Consider the following 25,658-nt stretch of genomic DNA (forward strand, 5'->3'; position numbering starts at 1 on the left):
TGGTGACCTTCAGGTTTCAGCACACGGATCAGGGACAGTGGGGTGTTGCAACCGAGGCCATGAGGCTGAGCAGAAAATGGCACCTGCGGTTGCAGCAGGTGAACTGTAATGACTGCCAAGGAGAGCTCAAAAGCCATTTGGAGACCCTGCCAGCCAGAAGGCGAGGCCTGAGGCCTGGGATTCCACAGATCTCCTGCTCCAGGCTCAGGGCCAAGGACTGTTGTTATTGTTACCCCAAAACTCCTCCAGTCGCCCTTCTCCAGCTGGGAGAAGTAGTAGGAGGAACAGGCTACTCCTATTCTTTAACTGAGAGACATGCTGCTTCTTATTCTGGGGAATTTCATATTAGCAGTTGCCTGCATATTAAACTCCACAGAACTCAGTGTGGAACTCTGCTAAGAACTTAGGATATCAAGCCAACTGGGGACGGTATCTCCTACACTGTTGGGAGATGAACTTCTTCCTAATTATTTGATAATCTTCTGACAGCTGCAGTTTGAACATTTCTAGTCTCCAAGAGCTTCCCATGTGGTGCAGTGGTAAAGAACCTGCCTGCCAATGCAGGAGATGCAAGAGACTGGGGTTCGATTCTTGGGTTGGGAAGATCCTCTGGAGTAGGAAATGGCAACCCACTCCAGTATTCTTGCCTGGAAAATTCCATGGGAAAAGGAGCCTGGTGGGCTGCCATCTCTGGGGTCGCAAAGAGTTGGACACAACTGAGCATGCATGCATAAGTCTCTGGGAAAGGAGAATCTTTGCTGTCAAGTAAATTTATTCCAAACTAGGTGTTTTATGACATTACTGATAAAGTTTATGTCTAGTTGTTGTTTTCCTGAAATAGTCTACTCTTACTGAATATAGCTGGAAGGCATCCGAATGAATGAGTCTGGCTGTTCTTAAAAGTTTACACTTGTTGCAGTATGAAAATTGCTCCTGTGTGCTTTTTGGTGGCATAAATGGAAGTACCTATTCAGAGTGCCACAGTGACATGCCCAGCTCCCCTGTCTTCACTGCCTCATTTGGCAAAGAACCAGATTAGAGTGACTGAGGCTGTCTCTTTCTTATTTGTTTTTTGGTAATGGTATTTGAGTTCTACCTGGTGTTTTGATTAAATCTTACTTTCTGTAGAATGGTAAGGGCTAGCCCTGTAATTATCAAGGCATAAATATCAGATATTCATTAGAAAAAAAGTAACAGAACAGTAACAGCAAAGCCATATCAGCGGTCATGCAGCTTAGACCAGTGCCCCTTAAAGAGGGTTTTTCTGGAGGGCCTCAGCTCTGCCCTGTATTTAGAATTTGTTCTGCGAGGAAGGTGGTCATATGTTTTCTACTGCTTTTGGCAGATACCTCAGTGGTCCAATGTGGTACTCATTTAAACTATCTTTGTGGCCAAAAATGAGACCACACTGTGAGGGCTTCTGCCCTAAGGCTCCATGAAGAGAGAGGTTCTCTTTTTCTAACTTTTTATTTTATATTGGCTTATAGCTGATTTACAATGTGATAGTTTTAGGTGGACAGCAAAGGGACTCAGCCATACATATACATGTATGCTGCTGCTGCTGCTAAGTCGCTTCAGTCATTTCCGACTCTGTGCGACCCCATAGACAGCAGCCCACCAGGCTCCCCCGTCCCTGGGATTCTCCAGGCAAGAACACTGGAGTGGGTTGCCATTTCCTTCTCCAATATACATGTATGCATTCTCCCCCGAACTCCCCTCCCATCCAGGCTGCCACATAACATTTAACAGAGTTCCCTGTGCTATACAATAGGTCCTTGTTGATTATCTGTTTTAAATATAGCAGTCCTCTTTATGCCCCTGGCTCTTGGCTCTGCATTAGCCGGCTTCATTCTGGGTCCTTCATCCCCTCTGTCCCCTCATGTTCCCTCCCAGTGGAGAAACAAAGTCCTGCCCTCCTGTGAAGCCTCAGGCCTCACATTAGCAGGGGAATCTCTCCTCCACAGCCACACATGCCCAGTCACCAGGACTGTGTCATGTCCGGTGGAGGGGTATTTTCTGCTTCTGTTCCATAAAAGCAGCCCTTTACAAATCTTTCGGAATCATGACACGTCTTTCTTCTCCCTCCCTATTCATTCCTCCCAGCTGTGCCTTGTAGCCAGAATGCACTAAATCAAAAGTAAAGTATTTGTTTTGTACTTATGCTAAGGGATGGTTTTTCAAGCTAGATATTAGGATATTATCTCCTATCTTTAAATTTTAAATGCAGATGTATTTCAAGGGCCACAGAATGGACTACTTGATATTAGGACTGTTTTAGAGAAATCTGGGTTGGATGATGGCTACAACTATGGGACATAGAAAATAAATGAGAATCAAGAATCAAGCATTCTTTATTAGGCATTTCCTTGAGAAGGTTAAAGGAAGCTGCAGACATTGCTGAGTCCTGCCACAGCAAAGAAAGGAGACAGGCTTTCATGCAAGAGCTATTCTGAGGCTCCGAGAGAAAAGAGACAGGAATGCCTTGAGGTTGCTTAGAGATTTTGTGAACCTCATTGAGAGATCTGGAGACAGCTTGAGTCTTGGATCACAATTTCAAAGCATTTGTGTTTTCTTTCCATCTGCTCACAGTTCTCTGGGTTCTGGTGATCTGGACCACCTCAAGACACTGTGCTGACTGAGAGGCAGAAAAACTAGCAGCTGCTTCTGTTACCCTCAGACTGGAAGGCCTGGGCTAAGGGCCTTGCTGTCAGATCCCTGCCAAGGCCTTTGGCTTTCTTGAATGACTTGATCACACACTGATGTTTCAAGGCTGGGTGCTCCCCAGCTGGAGCCCTGAAAATGCTTGCGTGGCATCCCCAGAGAAGGAAACTAACTTGAAAGAAACTCCCACAAAGTAAATCACCAGGACCGGATGGTTTCCATCCAAGAGTTGGGGAAGGAAATGAAGTGTGAAATAGCACAGATACTGATGAAGACATTAGTTCTCCATTAAAACCACAACTGTGTCAGAGCAGAGGAAGTTTGCTAACATGATGACCTTATTGCAGGAGAAGAGAGATTAGTGGCCTATCTGCTGCCTCTGGAAAACCTGGTCCACGTGGAAAGAATGACACAAAATATGCACAAGGACGCAATAGCCTTTATTCCCTTAAAGTAGGGAAGAGGAACAGCATTGTAATTCATGCATGGCAGCATTTCAGTGGAGGCCTTGGAAAGAGTATGATAGCGAATATGTAATAACCTGTGGGCTACTAATCTCCTGCCATCATGCCGATGGCAGACTTCATTAATTGATCTGGCACTCTTCTCTCTAAGCTTGAATCAGGTTTTATACTCCTCAGTTTTGTGATCTTCACTGCCACCATCAAATGACCAGAGTTGACATATATGTTGAAATGCATTTATCCTCTTTGTCTAAAAGGATGTATTTTTATCATGGACCACATGAACTCGTCATTAAATTGCAAATAATGACAGAAGAAAGTCTTTCACAGGTAGTTCAGGAGCAGACAAGAGACATGTTACATTATTTCTTCCAAAGACTAAGTTAGCAGAACATCTAACTTCAGGGATAAACAGCTTTATCCTGGATTCAGGAACTGGATCCTAATGTGCTATCCCAATCCAAACCATGGAAGGGTCTTTCTGATGGGGAGGAAAGTCAGCCCCTCTGAACAGTCAGCAGCATGTCCAGAAGGTCCTCCTCCATCATTAGGCATTTCCTTTGGAGGTTAAAGAAAGTTGTAGACATTGTTGAGTTCTGCCACAACAGTAACTCTGTGGGCAAAAAAAAAGTGAGACAGACTTCCAGGGAGGAGCTACTCTGAGGCTTGGAGAGAACAGAGATAGGAATGTTGGACCCTGGAGAAACTGAGTAACTTTTTGAAAAACCTCAGGTTTCATTGGGAGGGGCCTTCATTTCATAGAATGGGAGCAGCCTGACTCTGCTGCAGGTACGGGAATTCCATGGGCCTAATTGGAGAAGGAAATGGCAACCCACTCCAGTGTTCTTGCCTGGAGAATCCCAGGGACGGGGGAGCCTGGTGGGCTGCCGTCTATGGGGTCGCACAGAGTCGGACACAACTGACGCGACTTAGCAGCAGCAGCAGCAATGCACAAAATGTTTTGCCTTTGGACTGGACAAAATTTCTGTCACGGGTAATGATTAAAGTTGTTTGGTTATAATAGCTTTCCTATAGCCTCATGGCCTCTATATAAAGGGATATGTGATAGAGCAGACCTCCTGGAATGGACTGTAAATGATCATCTAGAGAAGGAATCTGCCTGCCTCACTAGATGGTGGGCTGTTTTTATTGATCAATGAAAAGGTGCTACACACTTTGTTTAACAGAGAATCTATAGTAAAATGTACTTATCATGGGAGACACCCTAACTGTACTGTGATTTCTTGCTGATAAATCAGGATCTTGTCATATCACAGAGCTATCACTTGGAAGATGAGCAGGTGCTGGGGTTCAAGAGGACAGGGCAGCAAGGATATGATGGGGTTCCTGGTCATCAGATCCGGGTGCCATTAATAAGTTGCCACTCCGTCACTAGGTACTCTGTGACTTTGCTCACCTCTAGAGGAATCATGGGTCATGGAATGAGATGATGGGGAGGTCATTGTGTCTAGATCTTTGCCTTACAGGAGCTAGGGATAATCATCTTACTGTACAGCACAGAGAACTCTACTCAGTGATCTGTGGTGACCTAAGTGTTAGTCACTCAACTGTGTCCAATTTTTCGACCCCATGGATTGTAGCTGCGCAGACTCCTCTGTCCATGGGATTCCCAGGCAAGAATACTAGAGTGGATTGCCATTCCCTTCTCCAGGTGACCTAAATGGAAAGGAAACCCCAAAAGGGGACATATGTATATATATATATATATAGCTGATTTTCTTTGCAGTACAGTAGAAACTAACACAACACTGTAAAGCAAGTATATGCTAATAAGTTTTTTTAATATTTAAATTAAAAAATAAAAATAAAGATCATAGTTGCTCAGAGTACCTTAAGGGTGCAGTGTAGGGGAGGTGCAGATGAATGAGAAGAGGAAATTCAGGTCTTCTCATGTCACCACTCTGCTTCTGAGCCTCAGTTTCCTATCTTTAACAGGCTCTATAAAAGAAATGTGGATTTAGCATGCTGTTTAGAGCACAGGGAGAAATCTCTGTGAATTAAATGATTAAATGCCATGCTGATTACTTACATTTCCAAGTCATTTGTAGTTTACAAAGTGCTTTCATCTGCATTATTTTACCCTGCTGATGACTCCCTGAATTGGGTAAGCAGTGAGATTCCTAATCCACTTTCCACAGCTATTTCAACTGAGACTCAGCAGGGTTAAATGGCTTCCTCAAGGTCACACCAAGGTCAAAACCAGGGGTCAAGCTCCTGATTTCTGATTCTGAATCCAGGGTTCCTTTCCCCCTACAGTGATAGCTCATGGAGAGTTGGTTCTATATATCATTCACTTTAATGACAGCAGAGTGTTCAGCGTCACGGCGTGGTAAAAATAGACTGTGAGGACGAGGAGGTTCTCGGTAGCAAACAAACTGAGCTCACCAAAATGTTCTCGCAGGCAGACTCGGTTGCTGTGGCCTTTAGGAAAGCCTTGGCAGTCCTGCCGAGGGCAGCGTCACCTACTCGCCACGTCCAGCTTTCTCTGAGAAGCTGCCTCTTGGCTCCAAGGCCAGACACAGGCACTGCCCTAGAGGACACAGGCAGGGCTTGGGGGTGGGGAGGGGCAGGATTTCTTCTGAGGTGTGGGGTTCGTGGGCTGAGAGCATGTCCCTGATGTTGGGACTGGACCACATGTCCACAACAGCGAGCGGGCTGGGTTTTGGCACACAGAAGGAGAAATAGCCTGGGGAGCCTGGGGTTTCTGTGCCCCTGAGGTTTCTCTGAGGGGCAGGGGGGAGGAAATTGAGAGAGTATGAAAGAGTAAAAGTAGCCAGGCCTAAAGGAAAAGCCCCATTTTCATTCACGTAAAGATAATTTATAATCACCCTACTTTTCAACGTGATGTGATATGGATTATAGTAAAAAAAAAAATCACAGGTGCATGCCATTGTTCAGTTACTAAGTCGTGTTCAACTCTTTTGTGAGCCCATGGACTTTCTGTAGCCCTCCAGGCTCCTCTGTCTATGGAGTTTTCCAGGCAAGAATACTGAAGTGTGTTGCCATTTCTTCCTTCAGGGGATCTTCCTGACCCAGAGATGGAACCCAGCTCTCCTGCATTGCAAGCAGGTTCTTTACTACTGAGCCATCAGGGAAGCCCTCACTTGCATGTATATGTGGCTGAAATAAAGATAAATGGGAACTAAGGGATCATACAGAGAAAGTTGAGGTGGTCTCATATGACCATTTAACACTCCTGGCCAACACAACTAGTTTGTAAGGGAGACAAAGAAAATATATGTGTGTGTGTGTGTGTGTGTGTGTTTCTATTAGGATGCAGCACTAGTATTCCGTGTAACAGTCCTTTGAATATTTCTTCCTTTGGAAACGTCCAGCTAAAGGAAAATGCTTTACATTACAGCAGAAGAGAGCTTGGAAAATAAACAGTTATCCACTTGAAGAAATCCTATTAAATCAGTGGTCCTTGTCCTTTTAGAGTCAGTAGATTCCTTTGATAATTCCATGAATACCATTTATCCTCTTCCCAGAAAAATGCAAGCTCCTACAAATTTAACTTATAATTTTATGTCATCTATAAAACTCCAAAGCCCATTCATTGATTTTAGGTAAATGACCTCTCAATTTAAAAAATTAGAAATTTATCCCTAATTTCAGAAATGTTGTCATAATGGTTTTTTACACTTTTTACTCTTCCTATTGATGCTATTTTGTTAAATAAGAAACAGTGCTGAAAGATTTTGTGGGAGTTTTTATACAGTTAAAAAATCTGAGGCTTCTATTTTTGTTTTAACATTTTCATAATTTTTTTTTAATAATTGAAGCCATATAAGAAAGTATGGGAGGTGGAAATTGTGTCTTGTTTAAACAATTTTGCTAATTTTTAGGCTAGAGTTTACCCTATATTTAATTAAAACCAATATTTCTCTTAAAAATAAAATAAAAATTTAGAAATTAACATTTTATGGGATAATTTTTTCTTTACAAAAAGATTCAGTACATACAGTTGAGATGATTATAATTAAAATGTAGATATATAGCCAAGTCACATAAAATATTCTGATTTCTCTGAAATTCCCTATCCTATGTCATTGTATTTTACATATGTAGTCATTGCACATTCACATATAATTTTATTTCTGTCTTTTATTGGTTTCTCTTAAAGATGTGACATAGTGTGTATTCCATTGTAATTTATATCTGATAATGTGCAGTATTTGGTATAATAAGGAATTCACTGTAAATCAATTTTGATTACATGTAGAATATGGCATATAAAATAATACTTTAATACCTACAACAGCCCACACGCCATCAATAAGATCTCATGCTTCAGACTTGTGAATTCTTAGAAAAAATTACTTCCACATGTTCCTAAAACTCCTTAAGGTTTTTGACTGGTTGGTGGTCTATTGATTCTAAATATCTGACCTGTCAAAACGCCATCTTTAAACTTCAGTGATGCACAGAGGCTTGGAATTAGCCAGGGCTGAATTTATTACAGAACAAAGGGAGGTGATGATTAACACACCCATCTGAGCAGTAGGGGGGAAAAAATAATCCTTGAATGGATTAGATGCCATGATCCTAAAACCACATTCTCTGAGTGTTGGGCCCTTGCCCAGAAATGGGAAGAGGCCAAACTTTGATGCCTTTTAAATGACAGGGTATCTCCAAGGGACTCTGCTCAGGGACACTGGGGCAGAGAGTTGAGGGTCAGTTGGGAAAAAAGGCCTTTCTCTCTCCTGTGGTCTAGCAGAGTTGAGCACCTAGACCCACTGTCTGTGCAGTGACTCTCAAAACTGACAGCCCACCCTATTAGTGTTATATAATTATCAGTCTGCCTGCCTGGTGGAGATTCCATTAAAGTGTAAATAAATTAAAATTTATTTTGTTAACCACTAACCAGGAATCCCTTATAAATTTTTTTGGACTCCAGTAGGCTCCTTTCAAGACTGGCACAGAGCCTGCTGAGAAGATGAGGTGAATTATTATGCAGTGTCCCTAGAAGCTGAGTCATAGGCTGGGTCTCTCCATTCACTGGCAATATCTGGTAGATTCTGAGCATTCCCAGGGTGTAATCCCAGGGAAATGTATCTTTGTAAGCATAGTCCATAAACAGAGCACTAAACCCACTTTCTAACTGGTTTTCTCTTTTTCCTCTGCCACATCTTATAAACTTTATGAAAGAATTACCGATTTTTAAAATAGCATTGTATAATAATGTTGATGGAGATTGACTCTTAAAGAGAATCCTCCAACAAATGGGTACCCTCCTGAGAAGGAAATGGACCATTAAGAAAGTGCTTTTGACTCTCATTCTCTGGGAGGAGGAGCCCTTGAATCACAGGCCCAGGTGCTCAGGAAATCTCCTGTCACTCTGAGATGGGCTAGGACATGGTACCAAGTCCAAAGCTTCTAAATACAGTTCAGGCTGGGTCATCATGACAGTTGCTGAACTGGCACCATGATGGGGATTGAAGTGGGAACTTTGACAGTGCTTAAATGCCACGGCCCCTGGGCTCGAAGTCTTTCTGGGCTGGAATAGGGAGAGGCTGTGCAGAGCCTCACAGGGAGGAGGGTAGGAACAACCTTGGCAAGGAAATCCTGCTGCCTCGGCGACACCACCACTCCTTCAGAAGGCAACAGACACCCAACAACACACCAGCTATTTTAGAAGCTGTCAGTTTCTGAATTGCTGACACACTTGGAGGACACTGTTTCTTCAAAGGTCATTCTGACCGTCCAAGGTAGGTAGGCCTGGGGAAAAACAGAGGCATGCTGTATAGCCAAGGTGTTGGCTGAGGAATGAATGGAATTAAGTGACCTGGTCAAGATGACTCAAAGAGTCAGAAGTGGGGGTAGGAATATTGACCGTGGGATTCCCAAAGCAACCTTTACCTAGAAGACAGTGTTAGGCTTTCTTTCTTTCTTTTTTTAACCCTGCTCCACCCTTTTATTGGCTATCACCAAAAAAATCCACCAGGTTAGCTTCCTTTGACTCACTCTCTCTGGGGAGGGCTTTGAAGGAAAGAAAGAAGACAGGAGAGACTTGGGAGGTGGGGTTTGCAGAGGAATTTCTTTGGCAACTTGGGACATGAGGGTGGGATTCTAAGATTGGCAAGCTTGGTAAATTGTAAACATAAAGATACTGCTACGAATACAATTAATCCAGAGTGTTTGTCTCACTCTTAATGCTTACCCTGTGTCCCCAAAGTGGGTTCATTTCTACTGTTAAAGAATTCAATTTTAGAATTTTTGGAGGGGATGGATGAAGTGGAGTGGAGTGGATGGGGGATGAATTCCAGCTTTGGGGTAAGAGAGACCGGAGTCCTTTTCTTGTCTCTAATGCTCCTGTGTAAGTGGCCCTGGGAACCTAGATTAGGTCTCAGTAATCTCACCTGTCAAAGGGGTTATAATGCACAATCTTAGGTCTCACCTGCGTGCTCTCTGGAAGACTCCCTTAGGCACCAGACCTTTGCTGCCTCCTCAGGGTGTGTTTTCCTCAGCCTGAGCCAGAGCGTAAGCACTTTTGACAAGGTTGTCAGTCTGGGGCCAGGGGACCCTGCCGGCTCCCAGCTCTTCCTTGTCGTTCCCACCTCTTGTGGAGCAGTGCCCTTGGGCTGCTTCTTCAGCCAAGGATGATCGCTCTGCTTTTCTCTTCAGGGCTAGAATTTGCTTCCCTGGCCCCATTTCCTTACTGAAGATCCAACATACATCTCTTCTCAGTGGTCCACCCTGTTTTCTCTTCTTTCAGGTTCTAGTCATTTTCCTTCTCAACCAGTGCGGCAGCCATCACAAACCAGGATTCAGTCCAGTTCAGTCGCTCAGTCATGTCTGACTCTTTGAGACCCAATGGACTGCAGCATGCCAGGCCTCCCTGTCCATCACCAACTCCCAGAGTTTACCCAAACTCATGTCCATTAAGTTGGTGATGCCATCCAGCCATCTCATCCTCTGTTGTCCCCTTCTCCTCCTGCCCTCAATCTTTCCCAGCATCAGGGTCTTTTCCAATGAGTCAGCTCTTCACGTCAGGTGGCCAAAGTATTGGAGTTTCAGCTTCAACATCAGTCCTTCCAATGAACACCAAGGACTGATCTCCTTTAAGATGGACTGGTTGGATCTCCTTGCAGTCCAAGGGATTAGACCCACATGAAAACCGGCCTTCTTAGCTGGCATTTCCACTGTTCCTTTGCTTTCCCTCCTTCTGCCTTTCCACAATCTCTCCTTCTAACACATTCAATTCTGATAGCTTTTGTTCTAGGCCCTGAACTGTTGTCTTCATTATGTGATATTTTTCAGTTCTACATCCTAAGTTCTCTTTGCTAGAATTTGCTTTTCTCTTTTTGAAAGAACCTTCCCTCTCAAATACGGATTGGGAAGCGATTGGGGAAAGATCTAACCCTGTGGCCAGCTCCTTTTCCAAATTATGGACAGAACTAACATTTAATATACTCCCGCAGTGTGCCGGAGGCTTTGCTGAGAGCCATGGACATACCTGCTTTACTGAGGAAATTGACTCAGGCAGGTTAAATCACTAGGCCAAAGTCATAAAGCTGGGTCTTCGTGATTCTGAAGAGGGACTGTGCTCCTTCCCTTTCTTGGCAGCGTCTCTGGAAAGCCCACTTCATCACAGACAGCAGGGACGCTTGCTGTGAGGGTCTGGAGGGTGCAGCAGCTCTGTGTGCAGGAGCCATCATTTTCCTGAAGGTGAAGTCATCTCTGCAACCCCGCAATCCTGCCAAAGAGTGTGTGCGCACATGTGCGCACACACACACACACACACACACACACACAAGCATCACCAGTTCCAGCACTTGTAGAAGGGCTTGCTCCTTTCCTCATTTTACTCTCATTATCACAGGCACCTTTTCTCCTTAAGTTCATGTGGAGGAGAGTTAGTGTCAGGAATTTTTAAGATGACTGACTGATTGCTATTCATAGAGGTGACCGAATTCCCTGATGCCCCTGAAAGATTTCAGGTTAGATGTTGCCAATTAGTTTTAATAAAACTCATAGTCCTGGAAGGACTAGCTAATGGGATTCGAAAAACTTAAAGTATGCCTGGAGGTGACCCTGTTGGGTTTTCATTGGGAACATGGCATTTAATTAAGACATCTCATTAGTGGGGATATTTTGGTCTCCTGAAGAAAATCAGAAGAAGAATAGCATTCAAGATTCTTGATATGGCTCCAGCCTTCTCTGGCCTCACCTCTTCTCTTGCTTTGCTAAACATATAGCACTTCCTTCATTCATTCATGAAGTCAACAAAAACAACATTTTATTGAGTGCACAATAGATGCCAGACACTGTCCCAGGTGCTGAGGATTCAAGAGAAATCACACAGATGTGGTCTCAATTACTAGCTGTTCTCTAAACCTGTCTGGTAGACTTTACTACCATGCCTCTGCCATAAAATTCCCTTTCCCTGGAATATCTTTCTTCTTCTTTCCCTCTCTCTTCCTTTTCATCTTGAAGATATCTCTTCATTAGGTGCAGAAAAGACCCCTGCGCTGGACGAGGTTCTTGTCACCTCACAATTCCTACAACATTTTGTTGATACTCCTTTTAGATAATAATGAAAATCAGCATTTATGTATCCCTTTTACTGGGCTTCCCTGGTGGCTCAGAGGTAAAGAATCTACCTGCCAATGCAGGAGACATGGGTTCAATCCCTGGGTCAGGAAGATCTCCTGGAGTAGGAAATGGCAACTCCTGGAGTAGGAAATGGCAACCCACTCCAGAATTCTTGCCTAGAGAATCACATGGACAGGAGCCTGGCGGGCTGCAGTCCATGGGGTCTCATAGAGTTGGACACGACTTAGTGACTGAATAACAACAACACAGCAATCTCTTTCAGTACTGATGAAGTATTTACATAAACCCCCAGACACACACTTTGTTAATGATTCATAGCAATTTCACAAAGTAGGTACTAATGATATCCTCAATTTGTAAATGATGAAACTAAGGCTTATAGAGGTTAAATGGCTTGTTCAAGATTAGACAGTTGGGAAAAAAGAGATGAACTTCAGAACTTGGTTTTTTTGAATTGCAGTCGCTCAGCATGCTGTATGCTATGCTGGATTGTAACTGTTCAATTAATATTAGATTCCTAATTAACCTGACCTATCTCCTAAGTGATTTTGTAAATTCCTGAGGACATAAGAGCGTAGCTTGTTTCATTTTGTGCCTTCACAGTATCTTACACACTTGTGGGCCCAGGCTAGATAGTCAATAAGTATTTGTTGAATAAATGAGTGCTTGATTGAATGGATAAATTTAGAAAATTACTGGAGAGGTTGTTACATTTTCTAGCCACATGGCTCTTCTATTAATTAAACAAGATGGTCCATTATATTTGCCTTGATAGGTTGGGTGGATTTTAAACTACGTGTAGCTGGTGGTGTCCTGAGTATAATCGAAGGATATGGCATGTTCCTAGCTATCTTTGAATGTCTATGTTACTTACATGTTTGAAATTGCCACTTCCAAGTGCACTCACTCCAGGAGTCATAGTTAATTTACAATTGTTGACTGCAAGTCAGCTGCTTAATTCTTTCCCTTTAGCATGTTAGCATGGATTTGTTTTTTTTTATTGCTGCTCAGTGAGAATAGCCTAACAAGGTAGAGCAAGTTCTTCTAGAGCCTTTAGGGGAAGGCCTCCTTTTCACATCATGGAAATTTGGCAGATATTTGATGGTGTTATGGTGGTGGCTGCAGTGGAGGTGGGGGTGGTGTTGGGAGGTTGGGAGTAGTTGTGGTTGCAAAGAGCAAACAAGCACTGGCTTAGGGATGAGCTAATGTGTCAATTCACCCAGAAAAAATGCCATGAGCCTCGGGGAGGGGCATGTGTTGACAGCTGCTGGCCTAAAATTGACTAGTCAATCTTGAAGACCACCCAGTCAACCAGGATCAAATTTTGGAAGACCTCTGGGGCAAGAGGTTTTTAGATTTCAATATTGCCATGTAACTTATGATCAATTTTTGGTTATTCCATTTATGCATTTTCTGTACTTTGATCAAGAATATTTTTTGAACCAAGAGTTGGTCTCAAAACTTGTAATTTTATGGGGGTGGGGGAAAGAAATAAAATATTTGAACTTAGGATTGTTCTAGAAAAACCCAGGACCCATAGTTGTCCTTATTTATTCTTAGCCTTCCCAACTAACTTGATCATTGGCTTGCAATCTTATATGTTAATTTGATGCTTTACTGTTTATAAAGTGCTCTCACATGTTATTATCAGATGATTTCTCCTTAAGTATGCTGCTGCTGCTAAGTCGCTTCAGTCGTGTCCAACTCTGTGTGATCCCATAGACGGCAGCCCACCAGGCTCCTCCGTCCCTGGGATTCTCCAGGCAAGAACACTGGAGTGGGTTGCCATTTCCTTTTCCAATGCATGAAAGTGAAAAATGAAAGTGAAGTCGCTCAGTCGTGTCCAACTCTTAGTGACCCCATGGACTGCAGCCCACCAGGCTCCTCCATCCATGGGATTTTCCAGGCAAGAGTACTGGAGTGGGGTGCCATTGCCTTCTCCGCTCCTTAAATATAGGTATACATTTAAGACTATCAAAAGCTTTTGTGCCCTGAACTCTGACCTCAGCCTAAATAAACCAAATTATGCACAAATAGGAACTACTTCAGCTGTGTTTTCTTGTCTTTCCATGCTGTCATTTCACATTTCACAAAGTCCAAACATTTTCCAATCCAAGTATCTTCTAATGTTATTTTACTTAATTTCTCAGCTAAAGCGTAAGAGTGATCTTTAGTGATCTGTCACATTTGGATCTTTTACCCAGCGACGGCTGGAAACAGGAGGTGAAATACAACAAAAAGGGCCTTTTACATTTGTATTTATGTGTTAAATAATGTTAAGTTGGTGAAGAGACCTAAAATATTCCTGAACATAACTGCCCTCTGACTGAGAAAGGAAAATTCCCATCTGACCTTGGTTTGAATTTTCTCTTTTCTAAGGATGTTTTAGCTTCCGTAGAGCTATCTTCCAGAGAAGGCAATGGCACCCCACTCCAGTACTCTTACCTGGAAAATCCCATGGACGGAGGAGCCTGGTGGGCTGCAGTCCATGGGGTCGCGAAGAGTTGGACACGACTGAGCGACTTCAGTTTCACTTTTCACTTTCATGCACTGGAGAAGGAAATGGCAACCCACTCCAGTGTTCTTGCCTGGAGAATCCCAGGGATGGTGGCGCCTGATGGGCTGCAGTCCATGGGGTCGCGCAGAGTCGGGCACGACTAAAGTGACTTAGCAGCAGCAGCAGCAGAGCTATCTTCTCACCCAGCAGCCTGAACATTAGCTCTGTGTTTCCCACTTCAGAGTGGGAAGCTCACAACTTTGCAGGACTAGCTCTAAAAACTGGGCAATGGTCGATAGTGGAAAGAGCATTGCCTGCAGTGTCAAATCCCACTCTGACCCCTGCTAGTCATATAACGTGAGAAAAGCTTCTTCATCCTGCCAAACCTCAGTTTCCTCACTTATAAAATGGCAGCAGTAGTGCTTATTCCGTAGGATTTTCTGTGAAAATTGCATGAGGCTTACATATAAATGTATACCAACTGTTTAGTGTAGTGCCTGCTATTTCTCTTCTTTTGTTTGCTTCCACCTTTAAAGCAGCTGGAGCACTAGAGGCTGAACCTTTGGTGACATTGAGCCTTTGTCTGATCAACAAGAAACAGATATAAAAATGACTGCTGCCACTTCTTTGCAAAGCCTCTTTAAAAGGCTTAGATCGCAGGGATGACATTGGGTCCTTGCCTGTGGTCTGCTTGTCAGTGAGAGAGGTGCTGGTTGTCAGGTGCAGAGTGCTTTAGGCAGCTGAAGGATATGTGCTCTCAGTCTCCTTAATTGGATTATTGGCATGGGAATTGCAGGCTTCAGGTTACCGCCCCCACCCCCAACCCTTTTCCCAAATAAAACTTGGATGGCATGGAGGGCTCAGAGACTTCATTCCATTACTAAAGTCATCTAACAGGCTCATTTGAGTGTTTGCTATCATCATAATTTTAGTTTAATCCAACCTGGGTTATAGTTCATTCCCTTGAAGCTCTGGAAGGGGTATCAAATTTGGGCTCAGTCTGCACTCAGGTCCGTGCCAAATGTTCTGCCTCTGCTGTATTTAGAATTACTCTATAAAAAGTTTCATCACCAGATTTTGCTAAGCTACCTGATAAAATCTGATGTCCCAGGACCAATTTCCACTGTAGAGGTCCTCTGGAAATAGGAATTACTTGAGCCAGGTACAGGGAGTGCTGCCTGGGTTATAAGCTTCTGATGTCTGCAGTGGTATGAATGGGGGCCCTGAGATGACTGGGGGGGTATTGGTTTCAGAGACTTTGGGACTTAAGATGTAGATCAAGGAGTGGACGCTCTAGCAGTATCTGATAGAGGGTACTGCTCAATATAGGCAAGTCCCAGTTATTGGCAGAAACAAAACCAAGAACGATTGTTTGATTATCATCTGGGTTGGGTCTTTCTCTTTTGTCTCAAACTACTTTTTACCTTGGCTTAAAATATGACACCTGAAGTCCAGTCTCATGGAAGTGACTGTCCATCTAATCTCAGAAAATTCAGCATCTCCTATCTGCCTCTAGAGTAGGCTTCTACCACCAGTCTTCCACACTGAAACCAGGCTATCATGTATCATTCATTCAGGAGATGTAGCAAAGTGTGAAGCTCAGTTTATGGAATTCATAGTCTAGAAGGGAACACCAAGCTATTTTCACTTTCATTTAAAAGAAAACTTTGGTGTAAACAAAATAAAGTCTAAACTCCATATTATGTCACACACACATTCCTCCTAAAATATAAACTCCATGAAGCCAGGGTTTTTTGTTTTTTCTCCAATGATGTCTCAAGAATTTATTGATAGAAGAGTAATTGGTACATTTATTATATACCAGTAAGTCATTATCTAGTTGAGTTGAACCTGATTTTTCCAGTTTATCTCACTTTCCCTCTTCCCTTATGTATTTTAAGCTCTTGCTGTATCAGTGTGCTTGTAATTTTCTAAAAATGACAAGTTCCTAATGCTATTCTCACTACCTGAGATTCTGTCTCCATAATTTCTTTGCTTGCTCATATTGAACGCATATAAAGCTCATAGAGATTTCAAGCCCACTCTTAAATTTCACCTCATAAAATTTCCGATCCTCTCATTCATTGGCTTGTTTGCTCTTCAGAGCTTCCACTAGCGCTTTGCTCCTACATTTGTCAGAGCACCTATCAAAGACCACTGTCTTTAACAGGTTCTGTGTCCTTCCAGCATTGTGAGCTCCCTCAGAGCAAGAACTGGTTTTATCTGTCTTGGCACATTCATATACAACCTGATCTATACAAAGCAGAAATGTTTGGTGGAATAAAACTGACAGTAAATGTAGTTTAATATGCCTGCAATCCTTAGGAGGTAGAACTGATGTAATCTGAATTAGGCTATCAATATTATTTGAAATGGAGAGAATACTAGTAACTCTTAGAGTTGTTTTGTTAACTGATGATATGTGTGTAAAGTCTTAGCAGAATGCCAGTAAGTGCTCAATATATGTTGACTACTAACTCTTTGGGCTTCCCTGGTGGCGCTAGTGGTAAAGAATCTTCTGCCAATGCAGGAGACGTAAGAGATGTAGGTTCAGTCCTTCAGTTGGGAAGATCTTCTGGAGGAGGGCATGGCACCCCACTCCAATATTCTTGCCTGGAGAATCTGATGGACAGAGGAGCCTGACGAGCTACAGTCCACAGAATTGCAGAGTCAGGTACAACTGAAGTGACTTAGTATGCACACATTAATTCTTTGGTTGGGACAGTTCTTATGAGCTTATATTTATCTCACTGTCCAAAGTTATTCTGCTGATAACATTAGATTCTGTTTTTATCATAAAGATATAAATGTAGTTTTTGAGAAGGAAGGTATCTTTCCCTTGACTCTAATAGTAAAATAAGGAGATAGTAAAGATAAGGAAACTGAGGTACTGCAAAATGAGGTGGCTTTACAAGACCCTACTCTTGGTTTTTCAAGCCCCAAAAGTAAATATGCCTTGTTAACTGTAGTAATAAATGATTACTTAAAATTATTAGTGAAGTGGAGATGAAATTCACCTGGCAGACTCTGATATATGTTTGGTCAGTGTGTGCATGCTAAGTCGCTTCAGTCATGTCTGACTCTTTGCCACTCTATGGACTGTAGCCCACCAGGCTTCTCTGTCCATGGAATTCTCCAGGCAAGAATACTGGAGTGGGTTGCCATGCCCTCCTCCAGAAGATCTTCCCGACCCAGGGATTGAACTCACGCCTTCTGACTTGCAAGCAGGTTCTTTACCGCTGAGCTACCAGGGAAGCCCATGAAATATGTTTTCATAATATCTAATTTTGAAATTAAGTCAAAGAACACATAATACAGGCTTTTCCTATACATGTCAACTGAATCAGTTTATCATGGTTGGGTTGCTGCTGTTAGACTTGGTGTTCTTTAAGCTGTACTACAAATCCTTTATTAAACATTAAACTTAAAGGGGACTTTATAGTATCCCTAATTATATGCTCATGTGCTGTGCTATAAAGATTAAGGAAAATAGGGACCAGAATAGATATGTGACTTCTTGTTGTTATTCAGTCGCTAAGTTATGTCTAACTCTTTTGCCTTCCCATGGACTGTAGCCCTCCAGGCTCCTCTGTCCATGGGATTTTCCAGGCAAGAATACTACAGTGGGTTGCCATTTCCTTCTCCAAGGGATCTTCCTGACCCAGGGATCGAACTTGTGTCTCCTGCATTGGCAGGCAGATTCTTTACCACTGAGCCACCAGGGAAGCCCAGTTATGTGATTTGGCCGAGATCAAACATTTAAGCCATTTCAGTTGTAAGGATGGCCAGCCAAACAGTTGAAGGGTGTTACAGAATTGCTGACTGCTTTGGCCAAGGATGAATGTAGTATGATCTTGGGGAGACCTGATCATTGATTCAGGAAGCCGAAGACCAACTTCATAGGCCATGTTGTTTTTAGTTTTTCTTAATTTCCTCATCCACAAAATTGACATAAACATAATATGCCATATATTAGATAGTATATTAATACTATCTATTAGAAACTATTAGAAAGAAACTATTATTGCTATGTTTTGCATCAATTGAGAACTGGAATCTCTCTAAGCTAAACTGAGCTTTCTCTGAGAACTTAGTGTTACAGTATCCAGCTTGTCTATACAAAATAGGTCAGAGATAGAAAATGAGTGACCCTATGAACTGATGGTTAGATTCTCTTTTGGAAAGCAATAGATATGTTGGTTTGACTCTGAGTCACATGCTGTTCTCCAGTGACTTGTAACTAGCTTAGTGCAGGTTCCCAAAGTTTTCTCTTTTAACTTCCTTAGTTATGTGTAACTTTTCATTTATGTTCCTGACTTCCTAAAACTTCCCTCATTACAATATTGTTCACAAGAGACATCTGATAGCCAAAACATCTATCCAGGTCATTCAAATGAGTTCCTAATGGTTATTTTTTGAAGGCAGGAAGTCATAAATTGCCAAGAATGAAAGAACCTTGAAAACACAGAAGTATTTTCTGATCTTCAAAAGACATTATATTTCTGAATGGAGGACCTGACTTAATTGAAATAACGTACTCACTATGCACTTAGGTAACTTGAGTGTACATTCTGATTAGCAGATGAAATAATTTATCTGGCTAGCCTAAATATTTTATGTAACTATGATTTGGAAATGTACTTTACAAAGGAATAAATTTTATTTTTACCTCGACTGTTGATCTGGACTCTGAGATGACAATTCTAAGGGTACTGTAGAGTAGTTAATGTCACAGGTAGCCCTCACTGCTCTAGGAGTTAAAAACCAACTATATAGAATCAGTGATTGATATATATATATATATACACACACACACACACACACACAATTGAATATTATTCAGACATAAAAAGGAAAGCTCTGTTGATTTTTTAATAACTGAAAATGTAATTTTTAATAACTGTTATTATGTTACAGCACCACAGATGGATCTTGAGGGCATTATGTTAAGTGAGATAAATCAAATAGAGAAAGGTAGATATTGCATGATCTCATTTATGTGTGGAATCTAAAAAGCAAAAAGCACAAAACAAACAAAAAACCCTAAACTCTTAGTTGCTGCTGCTGCTAAGTCGCTTCAGTCGTGTCCGACTCTGTGCAACCCCATAGACGGCAGCCCACCAGGCTCCCCCGTCCCTGGGATTCTCCAGGCAAGAACACTGGAGTGGGTTGCCATTTCCTTCTCCAGTGCATGTAAGTGAAAAGTGAAAAGTGAAAGTGAAGTCGCTCAGTCGTGTCCGACTCTTTGTGACCCCGTGGACTGTTGCCTACCAGGCTGCTCCATCCATGGGATTCTCCAGGCAAGAGTACTGGAGTGGGTGGGTTGCCATTTCCTTCTCCCAAACTCTTAGCTATAAAGAACAAATTGGTTGGTTACCAGAGTCAGGAGCTGGAGGGGAGGTGAAATTGGTAAAATGGTCAGAAGGTGCAAATTTCTAGTTATGAAAATAGATATGTCCTGAGGATATAGTGTACAGCATGGTGACTATAATTAATAATATTGTACTGTATATTTGAACCTGCTAGGAAGAGAGATTTTAAAAACACTGATTGCACACACAAAGATCACTAGGTGTGGTGAAGGATGTTAACTAGATCTATTGTGATGATTATTTCACAGTATATACATACATTGAATCTTTATGTTGTACATGTGAAACTAACATTAGGTTATGTGTCAGTTAATATCTATAAATGTAAATTAATCTTTTAGAAAGATGAAGTTGGTAAATAAAAGTTGCAGAAAATACCCGAGAATGCTACACTCACAAAAGTGTTTATTTCTACATGATGAGATTAAAAGTGATTTGTTTTTTTCTTTCTTTTTGATCATCTATAGTTTCTATAATAAAACATACATGTTCCTTTATGAAAAAACAAACTATATAAGCTATAATATTAATTTTGTTTCCAACCTGTGACAGTTAAACAACCAAGGATAGAAAATTACATGCTGCGTTCGTGTGATTGAAAATGTGAGCTGGTACCTGCATTCTGTATGTAGAAGTCATTTGGGCTTTATTTTGTGAGGGAGTGAGACTTCAGGAGCACAGAGTATTTCCAGGAAAACAACTGTTTCTGAAAATCCTCTTCATGGGAAAATAGTGCCTCTGCCTCCACATCTTGTCCATTCCTTTCTTAGTAACCATGGAATGTTCCAGCCTTCTTAGATCTCTTTCTTCCCTGAATTCCTATGTGACATACAGAAAAATATGTAATGGTATGGAGAACTGCATGGTAGTATTTATCTCGGTCTCTGATTATTTATGAACATTTCCAGTTTCTACTTGTTCTGTAAAGAGATCCATTGTATACTTCACTATTTTCCAGAATCTAGCACAGTGCCGGGCACATAATAAGCACTTAATAAACACGTAATTAATCAACACTAACTGGGAAATTTCTCAAGGTCTGGATTCTGTTTCAAATTATCTACATGGTACCTTGTATAGGGCCACATGCTGATAGGTGCTTATTGATGGATTTGATTGAAACTATAAACAGAATACTCAATTCTTCAACTCCTATGATAATGTGAATTTGGATCCTCAGTCTTTTCCTCTTTTCATTATCTTGCCCAGACAGTTTATAATTTGATGCTTCTGCAATTTTTTTTCAAGTCCAACTTATCAAATTTTTCTTTCATGAATCATGGTTTTAGTGTTTTATCTAAAAAAACAAACAAACATTGAACAGCTAACAATCTATTGGAAATAGTTGGCCACTGAGTACTTAGAACTAAAGTCCCAATTAAGCAATTTGTATAATGATCTTTAAAAAAGCTTATCTCTTTTGACTTATTTACATGTGTTTTGGACTTTTTCCTGAAGTTTTGAAGTAGAATTTAAAAAAAATGATGCTTCTAATTGAGGTAGCTTGGGTTAATCCTGAAAGTTGCCTTAAGAAGGATTCTTACATTCTTCAAACCACTAGAGGTAGAAGAGATTATGAAAGTTTTCAGTTCAGTCCTTCTAATTGTACTATGAAGAAATAGGTCCAATGTGGCTAAATAATTTGCCCAGGATTATTCATTAGTCCATTTAATGTTACATTCTGAATACCTATTTTATTCCAGATGATGAAGGGAGTTAAGAGCAGAGACTTTTACTTCCTTACTCTGCAGCCACCATTCCCATTCTAATCCCTACCTCAATTTGGCTACCTTTAGAAATTGATCACTTAGTGCAGCAGTATCTTTCCTTTGTTTCCTCCTTCCTAAACACATGCTAGAGAAATCATGTGTCAAAAATGTTTGCCGGGCTCTACTTAGGTTGTTTATTTCCAATTGTTTCACAATCATAGCATGCTATGATAGGGAGATTTCATAGTACTTTGCTCCCAAAAGTAGGACAAGACTGTTTTTTAAAAATCTTGCTTTGAGAAGATCTTGAAAAAGTCACAGTTTTAGTGATAAGCAAGGAGCTCTTGGCGTATCACAGAAACAAAATGGGATTTGGGAATCCAGACCTCAGGGGGTTGGATTACTATTGTTTGGAGTGTGTGTGATGATGTCATGGCTCTGCTGAAAGGCAGACTGAATCAGGCTGGGATAGAGATTTGTCGCTCAACTACAGCTCTCACCTTAGATGAGTAGCTCTGTTTTTCTATACTTGGAAGAGACCAACATTAGCTTCTGTTTAGTCCAAGGTATAAAATGATATGCTTAGACATGGAAAATCTGGCTATACAACTTTTTAATGTTTTTGATGAAGATGATGACTGGATCAGTGATTGTGGATAAACTAAAGATTATGGGCAGAGGCTTCCCTGTTGTTTGGGAGCTTGGTTCAGTTCTGCGGTGTGTTGAATGTCTTCAGCAGTGAGGGTGAGGAATTGGGGAGGATGGAGAAAAACGACACTTGGCTTCCCATGGGCTTGCAAAGCTGTGATAGATTCTTGCTAGAAATGCTGCCTGGGCTTGAGAGAGGAACACTTTAGGACTGGAAGGAAAGAAAATTAAAGGTGTCGTGAGAGGCGTTGTTCACAGGCCTGGAAACCTGCTCCAGTTAGTGAGGATGGCCGCGAGATGGTCTGGCATTGTGTCCCGGCCTTCTTCCGTCATGTTAATGTCAAGGACTGGTGCCCAAGAGGTCCTGACCTTTGACAGCATTGAAAAGCCAGTTGTCAGAGTAAGACATTGTTGTTTTTAACCTTTCTTTATGTATGTATTTAATTAGGGGGTAGAAATCAGAATCCTAGATGTTAAGGGTGAGTGGAAGAAATAGGTTCTTAGGCTTGGTTTGCAGTATCATTTGACATAAACTACTAGCTACTCCAAGTTTGGAAAATATTAGGAGATACAATTCTTCTAAAAGTAAATTCTGAGAAATTACAGATCTGCCTCTAGCATTCTCTTTGGTCTGCATCCTCCCTACTCCCCCACCCCCAACCCGACCTCTTCTTTGAGAATAGAAGACACAGGAGGAAAGGACCATCTGGCCCAGCATGCCAGCTTTTTATTTGGTTGTTCTCAATCCTACCTTCCTGTTTGCATCAGCCCTCCCCTCTACCCATACTTTAGAAACCAATCAAGGTGTCTCCTAAACTCATTTATTCCCTTTGTTTTAACTGCCTTCTTGGGGTAACCTTTTCCATATGCTTACATCCTTGCCTCACAACAGACTGTTTTTTTTTTTTTTTTTTTTTTAATCCAAAATGGCCTGATTGGGCTTTAGGGAAAGCCATTTACTCAAATATACAACAAGGTGTTTCTGAAGATCCCTAACAGCTTTTCATTACTTGTGATGACCAGGATATATAAATGGAGGAAAAGTTGCTGTGTTTAAAAGTAACTGACTGATGGACAGTGATACTGTGTGGTATGGAATTAAAGAATACATTGCTGTTAGCATGGAATCTTTTCCCCGAAGTTGAAAAGTCTAATCTGGGTTTGCAGCTGGAGTCTGTGATGATGATTCTTTCTTAAAATTTGGCCTTTGTTTATTTTGTTGCCCCAGTTTGGTTTTATTCCCTTCAACATGGTGACATTCACACTCTTTCTATTGCCTATTGTGGACCAATTTTCTTCAGCTGTTGCTAGAACTTACTAAAATGCCAGATGTCATGTTGGAAACATGAAACCCGAAAGAAGATCGTAAATCACAAAAACAAACCACGCACACAAAAAATACCCTGAGTACTGTGCACTGAAGCTTCCCAGCTTTAAGCCTCCTTTTGTTACCCTTCTCCCCACCCCATCGTGCCCCCCACCCTGCCTCCATCTTTCTGAGGCCAGGGGCATGGGGGGAGTCAGCAGTTTCTCACCTAAGGCTCAATTATTTATTTTGCAGATTCCGAGCAGAGCACAGGTTCCGACTCCGAGGTGCTCACTGAGCGGACTTCCTGCTCCTTTGACACTCACGCTGACCTGGGCCCTGGTGCTGCAGGCCCTGTGCCTGCCACCATGTCTTCCATGGAAGAGATTCAGGTGGAGCTACAATGTGCTGACCTCTGGAAGAGGTTCCATGACATTGGAACTGAGATGATTATCACCAAAGCAGGCAGGTGAGGACAATTCCTTTAATAGCCAGATTCGAAGACCAGGAGAACAAACTTAGGAGCTGTTACATTTTTCTTTCTATTTATTTGCGGTAGGTGGCCTTGGTGAAGCCAAAGCCACTCCCATTCACTTTTCAGCATCTGGATATCTTAATAAAATGCTTTTTTTGTGTTTATTGGATTTTGCTATTTTCCTCCAAGAATCACTCAAACCTAAATCACCTCTACCCTCACAAACATTTTCTGCTTGCAAATGTGTTCCAGCCAGTACTAGAGATCCATGGTACCTAACAGTCAAACAATAGATCTCCAAAGCTAGTGTTACTTCATCAACCAGTGTTTTCAAGAGAAAAAGCTTGCATCTTCTAAGGCATTTAAATCAGCCAGATATTTTTGTAAGAATTTTGTTTTTGGTAAAATTTGGGCTTGGTGAGTGCATTTTTGGAACTCTGCTGATTGATTCATTGTGTTTTACTGTTGGCTTTAAATTATCACTTTAATGGGACCTACTGAAAACTCTTTCAAAACAATTTATGTAGGATGATAAAAGTTTTAAAAACACAGCATTTCTTGAAATAAACCCCGTTAATTAAGCTACTTCTTTATTGGTATCTTTACATATGTTCAGAGTTAGGTATCTGTTTTGTGCTAGATATTCAACATGTATTACATTATTTAAACTTCACAGGAGTCCTTTGAGGGAGGATATGATAATCCCATATATAGATGAGGATGCAAAAGCTGGAAGAGGTTAATTAACTTGACTAAGGCCACACAGGTAGTAAAGGACAGCTCAGAATTCTACACAAATCTGTTTGGCACCAAAACAATTGTCTTAAGTATTTATGTCTGTTCTGCCCTTTGAATTCAAATGAAAATAAATCTGTACTGAATTTTTTAGTGTATAAGAATAGTTCATTGAAATTAAAACAGTTATAGTGGTTTCATATTTACAGAGTCAATCGACGTAGTCTCACATCACAGAGACCAAAAAGACTCATCTCACTGATCGTAAACCATGGACATTTAAAGCAAAAGCATGCTTTGACTGGGTCTAGGCACCCCACTCCAGTACTCTTGCCTGGAAAATCCCATGGATGGAGGAGCCTGGTGGGCTGCAGTCCATGGGGTCTCGAAGAGTCGGACACGACTGAGCGACTTCACTTTCCCTTTTCACTTTCATGCAATGGCAACCCACTCCAGTGTTCTTGCCTGGAGAATCCCAGAGATGGGGGAGCCTGGTGGGCTGCCGTCTATGGGGTCGCACAGAGTCAGACACAACTGAAGCGACTTAGCAGCAGCAGCAGCAGTTCACTTGAATATGCATTTAGAGAAACCTCTCATTAAGATGTTACAAAAAGATGATCTTAAAATGAACCAGAAGTCTTATTCAGTTTCACCCTCCCCTGTAAACCCCCTTCCTTCTTTAAGTTTTATTAGAGAATAAAGTCATTAAAAAAAAAACTTTATTTGGAGGAGCAATTTGAGTAATTGAAGGAGAATTACTTTCACAATACCTTTCAGAATTATTTTTTAGAAACTGAAGTATAGTTGATTTACAATGTGTTAATTTCTGCTGTACAGCAAAGTAATTCAGTATATTCACACACACACACACACATATATATACACATTCTTTTAAATATTCTTTTCCATTATGGTTTATCACAGGGTATTGAATATAGTTCCCTGTGCTATACAGTAAGACTTCACCGTTTATTCAGAATTACTTTCAAAAGCCATCTCTTTTTGTTGCGTGAGTTTCATTCTACATTTTGAGATATTATGACTTGGACAGAAACAGCAATTCAAGGAAGATATTTTTATTCTTTTTCTTAGTGTTTGTTAAGGGCATTAGTTTGGTGAGAGGGGAAATACTACTTTTATTGTCTATCAGATTTTCCAGTTTTCTTTGGGGGGCAGTATACTTACTACTATTAACATTATGTCTGTGTATTTTA

At 41.4% G+C, this 25,658-nt stretch overlaps 1 protein-coding gene across 4 annotated transcripts in view; it reads left to right on the top strand.

Moving 5' to 3' along the window:
• The window catches only part of TBX15 (T-box transcription factor 15), a 125,813-nt gene that overhangs the window by 51,327 nt on the left and 48,828 nt on the right, over positions 1–25,658 (top strand). For 3 of the 4 annotated variants that reach the window (XM_045166058.1, XM_006049364.4, XR_006641196.1), the window contains exon 2: positions 23,490–23,703. In XM_045166058.1, the coding sequence (XP_045021993.1) occupies positions 23,603–23,703 (101 nt within the window). In that variant the 5' untranslated portion in view covers positions 23,490–23,602. Of the gene's footprint in view, positions 1–8,055; positions 8,855–23,489; positions 23,704–25,658 lie in introns of those variants that run through there. The other variant, XM_045166057.1, reaches the window with a different exon arrangement.

This window comes from Bubalus bubalis, chromosome 6 (genome assembly GCF_019923935.1).
Source record: "Bubalus bubalis isolate 160015118507 breed Murrah chromosome 6, NDDB_SH_1, whole genome shotgun sequence".
NCBI classification, from domain to species: domain Eukaryota; kingdom Metazoa; phylum Chordata; class Mammalia; order Artiodactyla; family Bovidae; genus Bubalus; species Bubalus bubalis.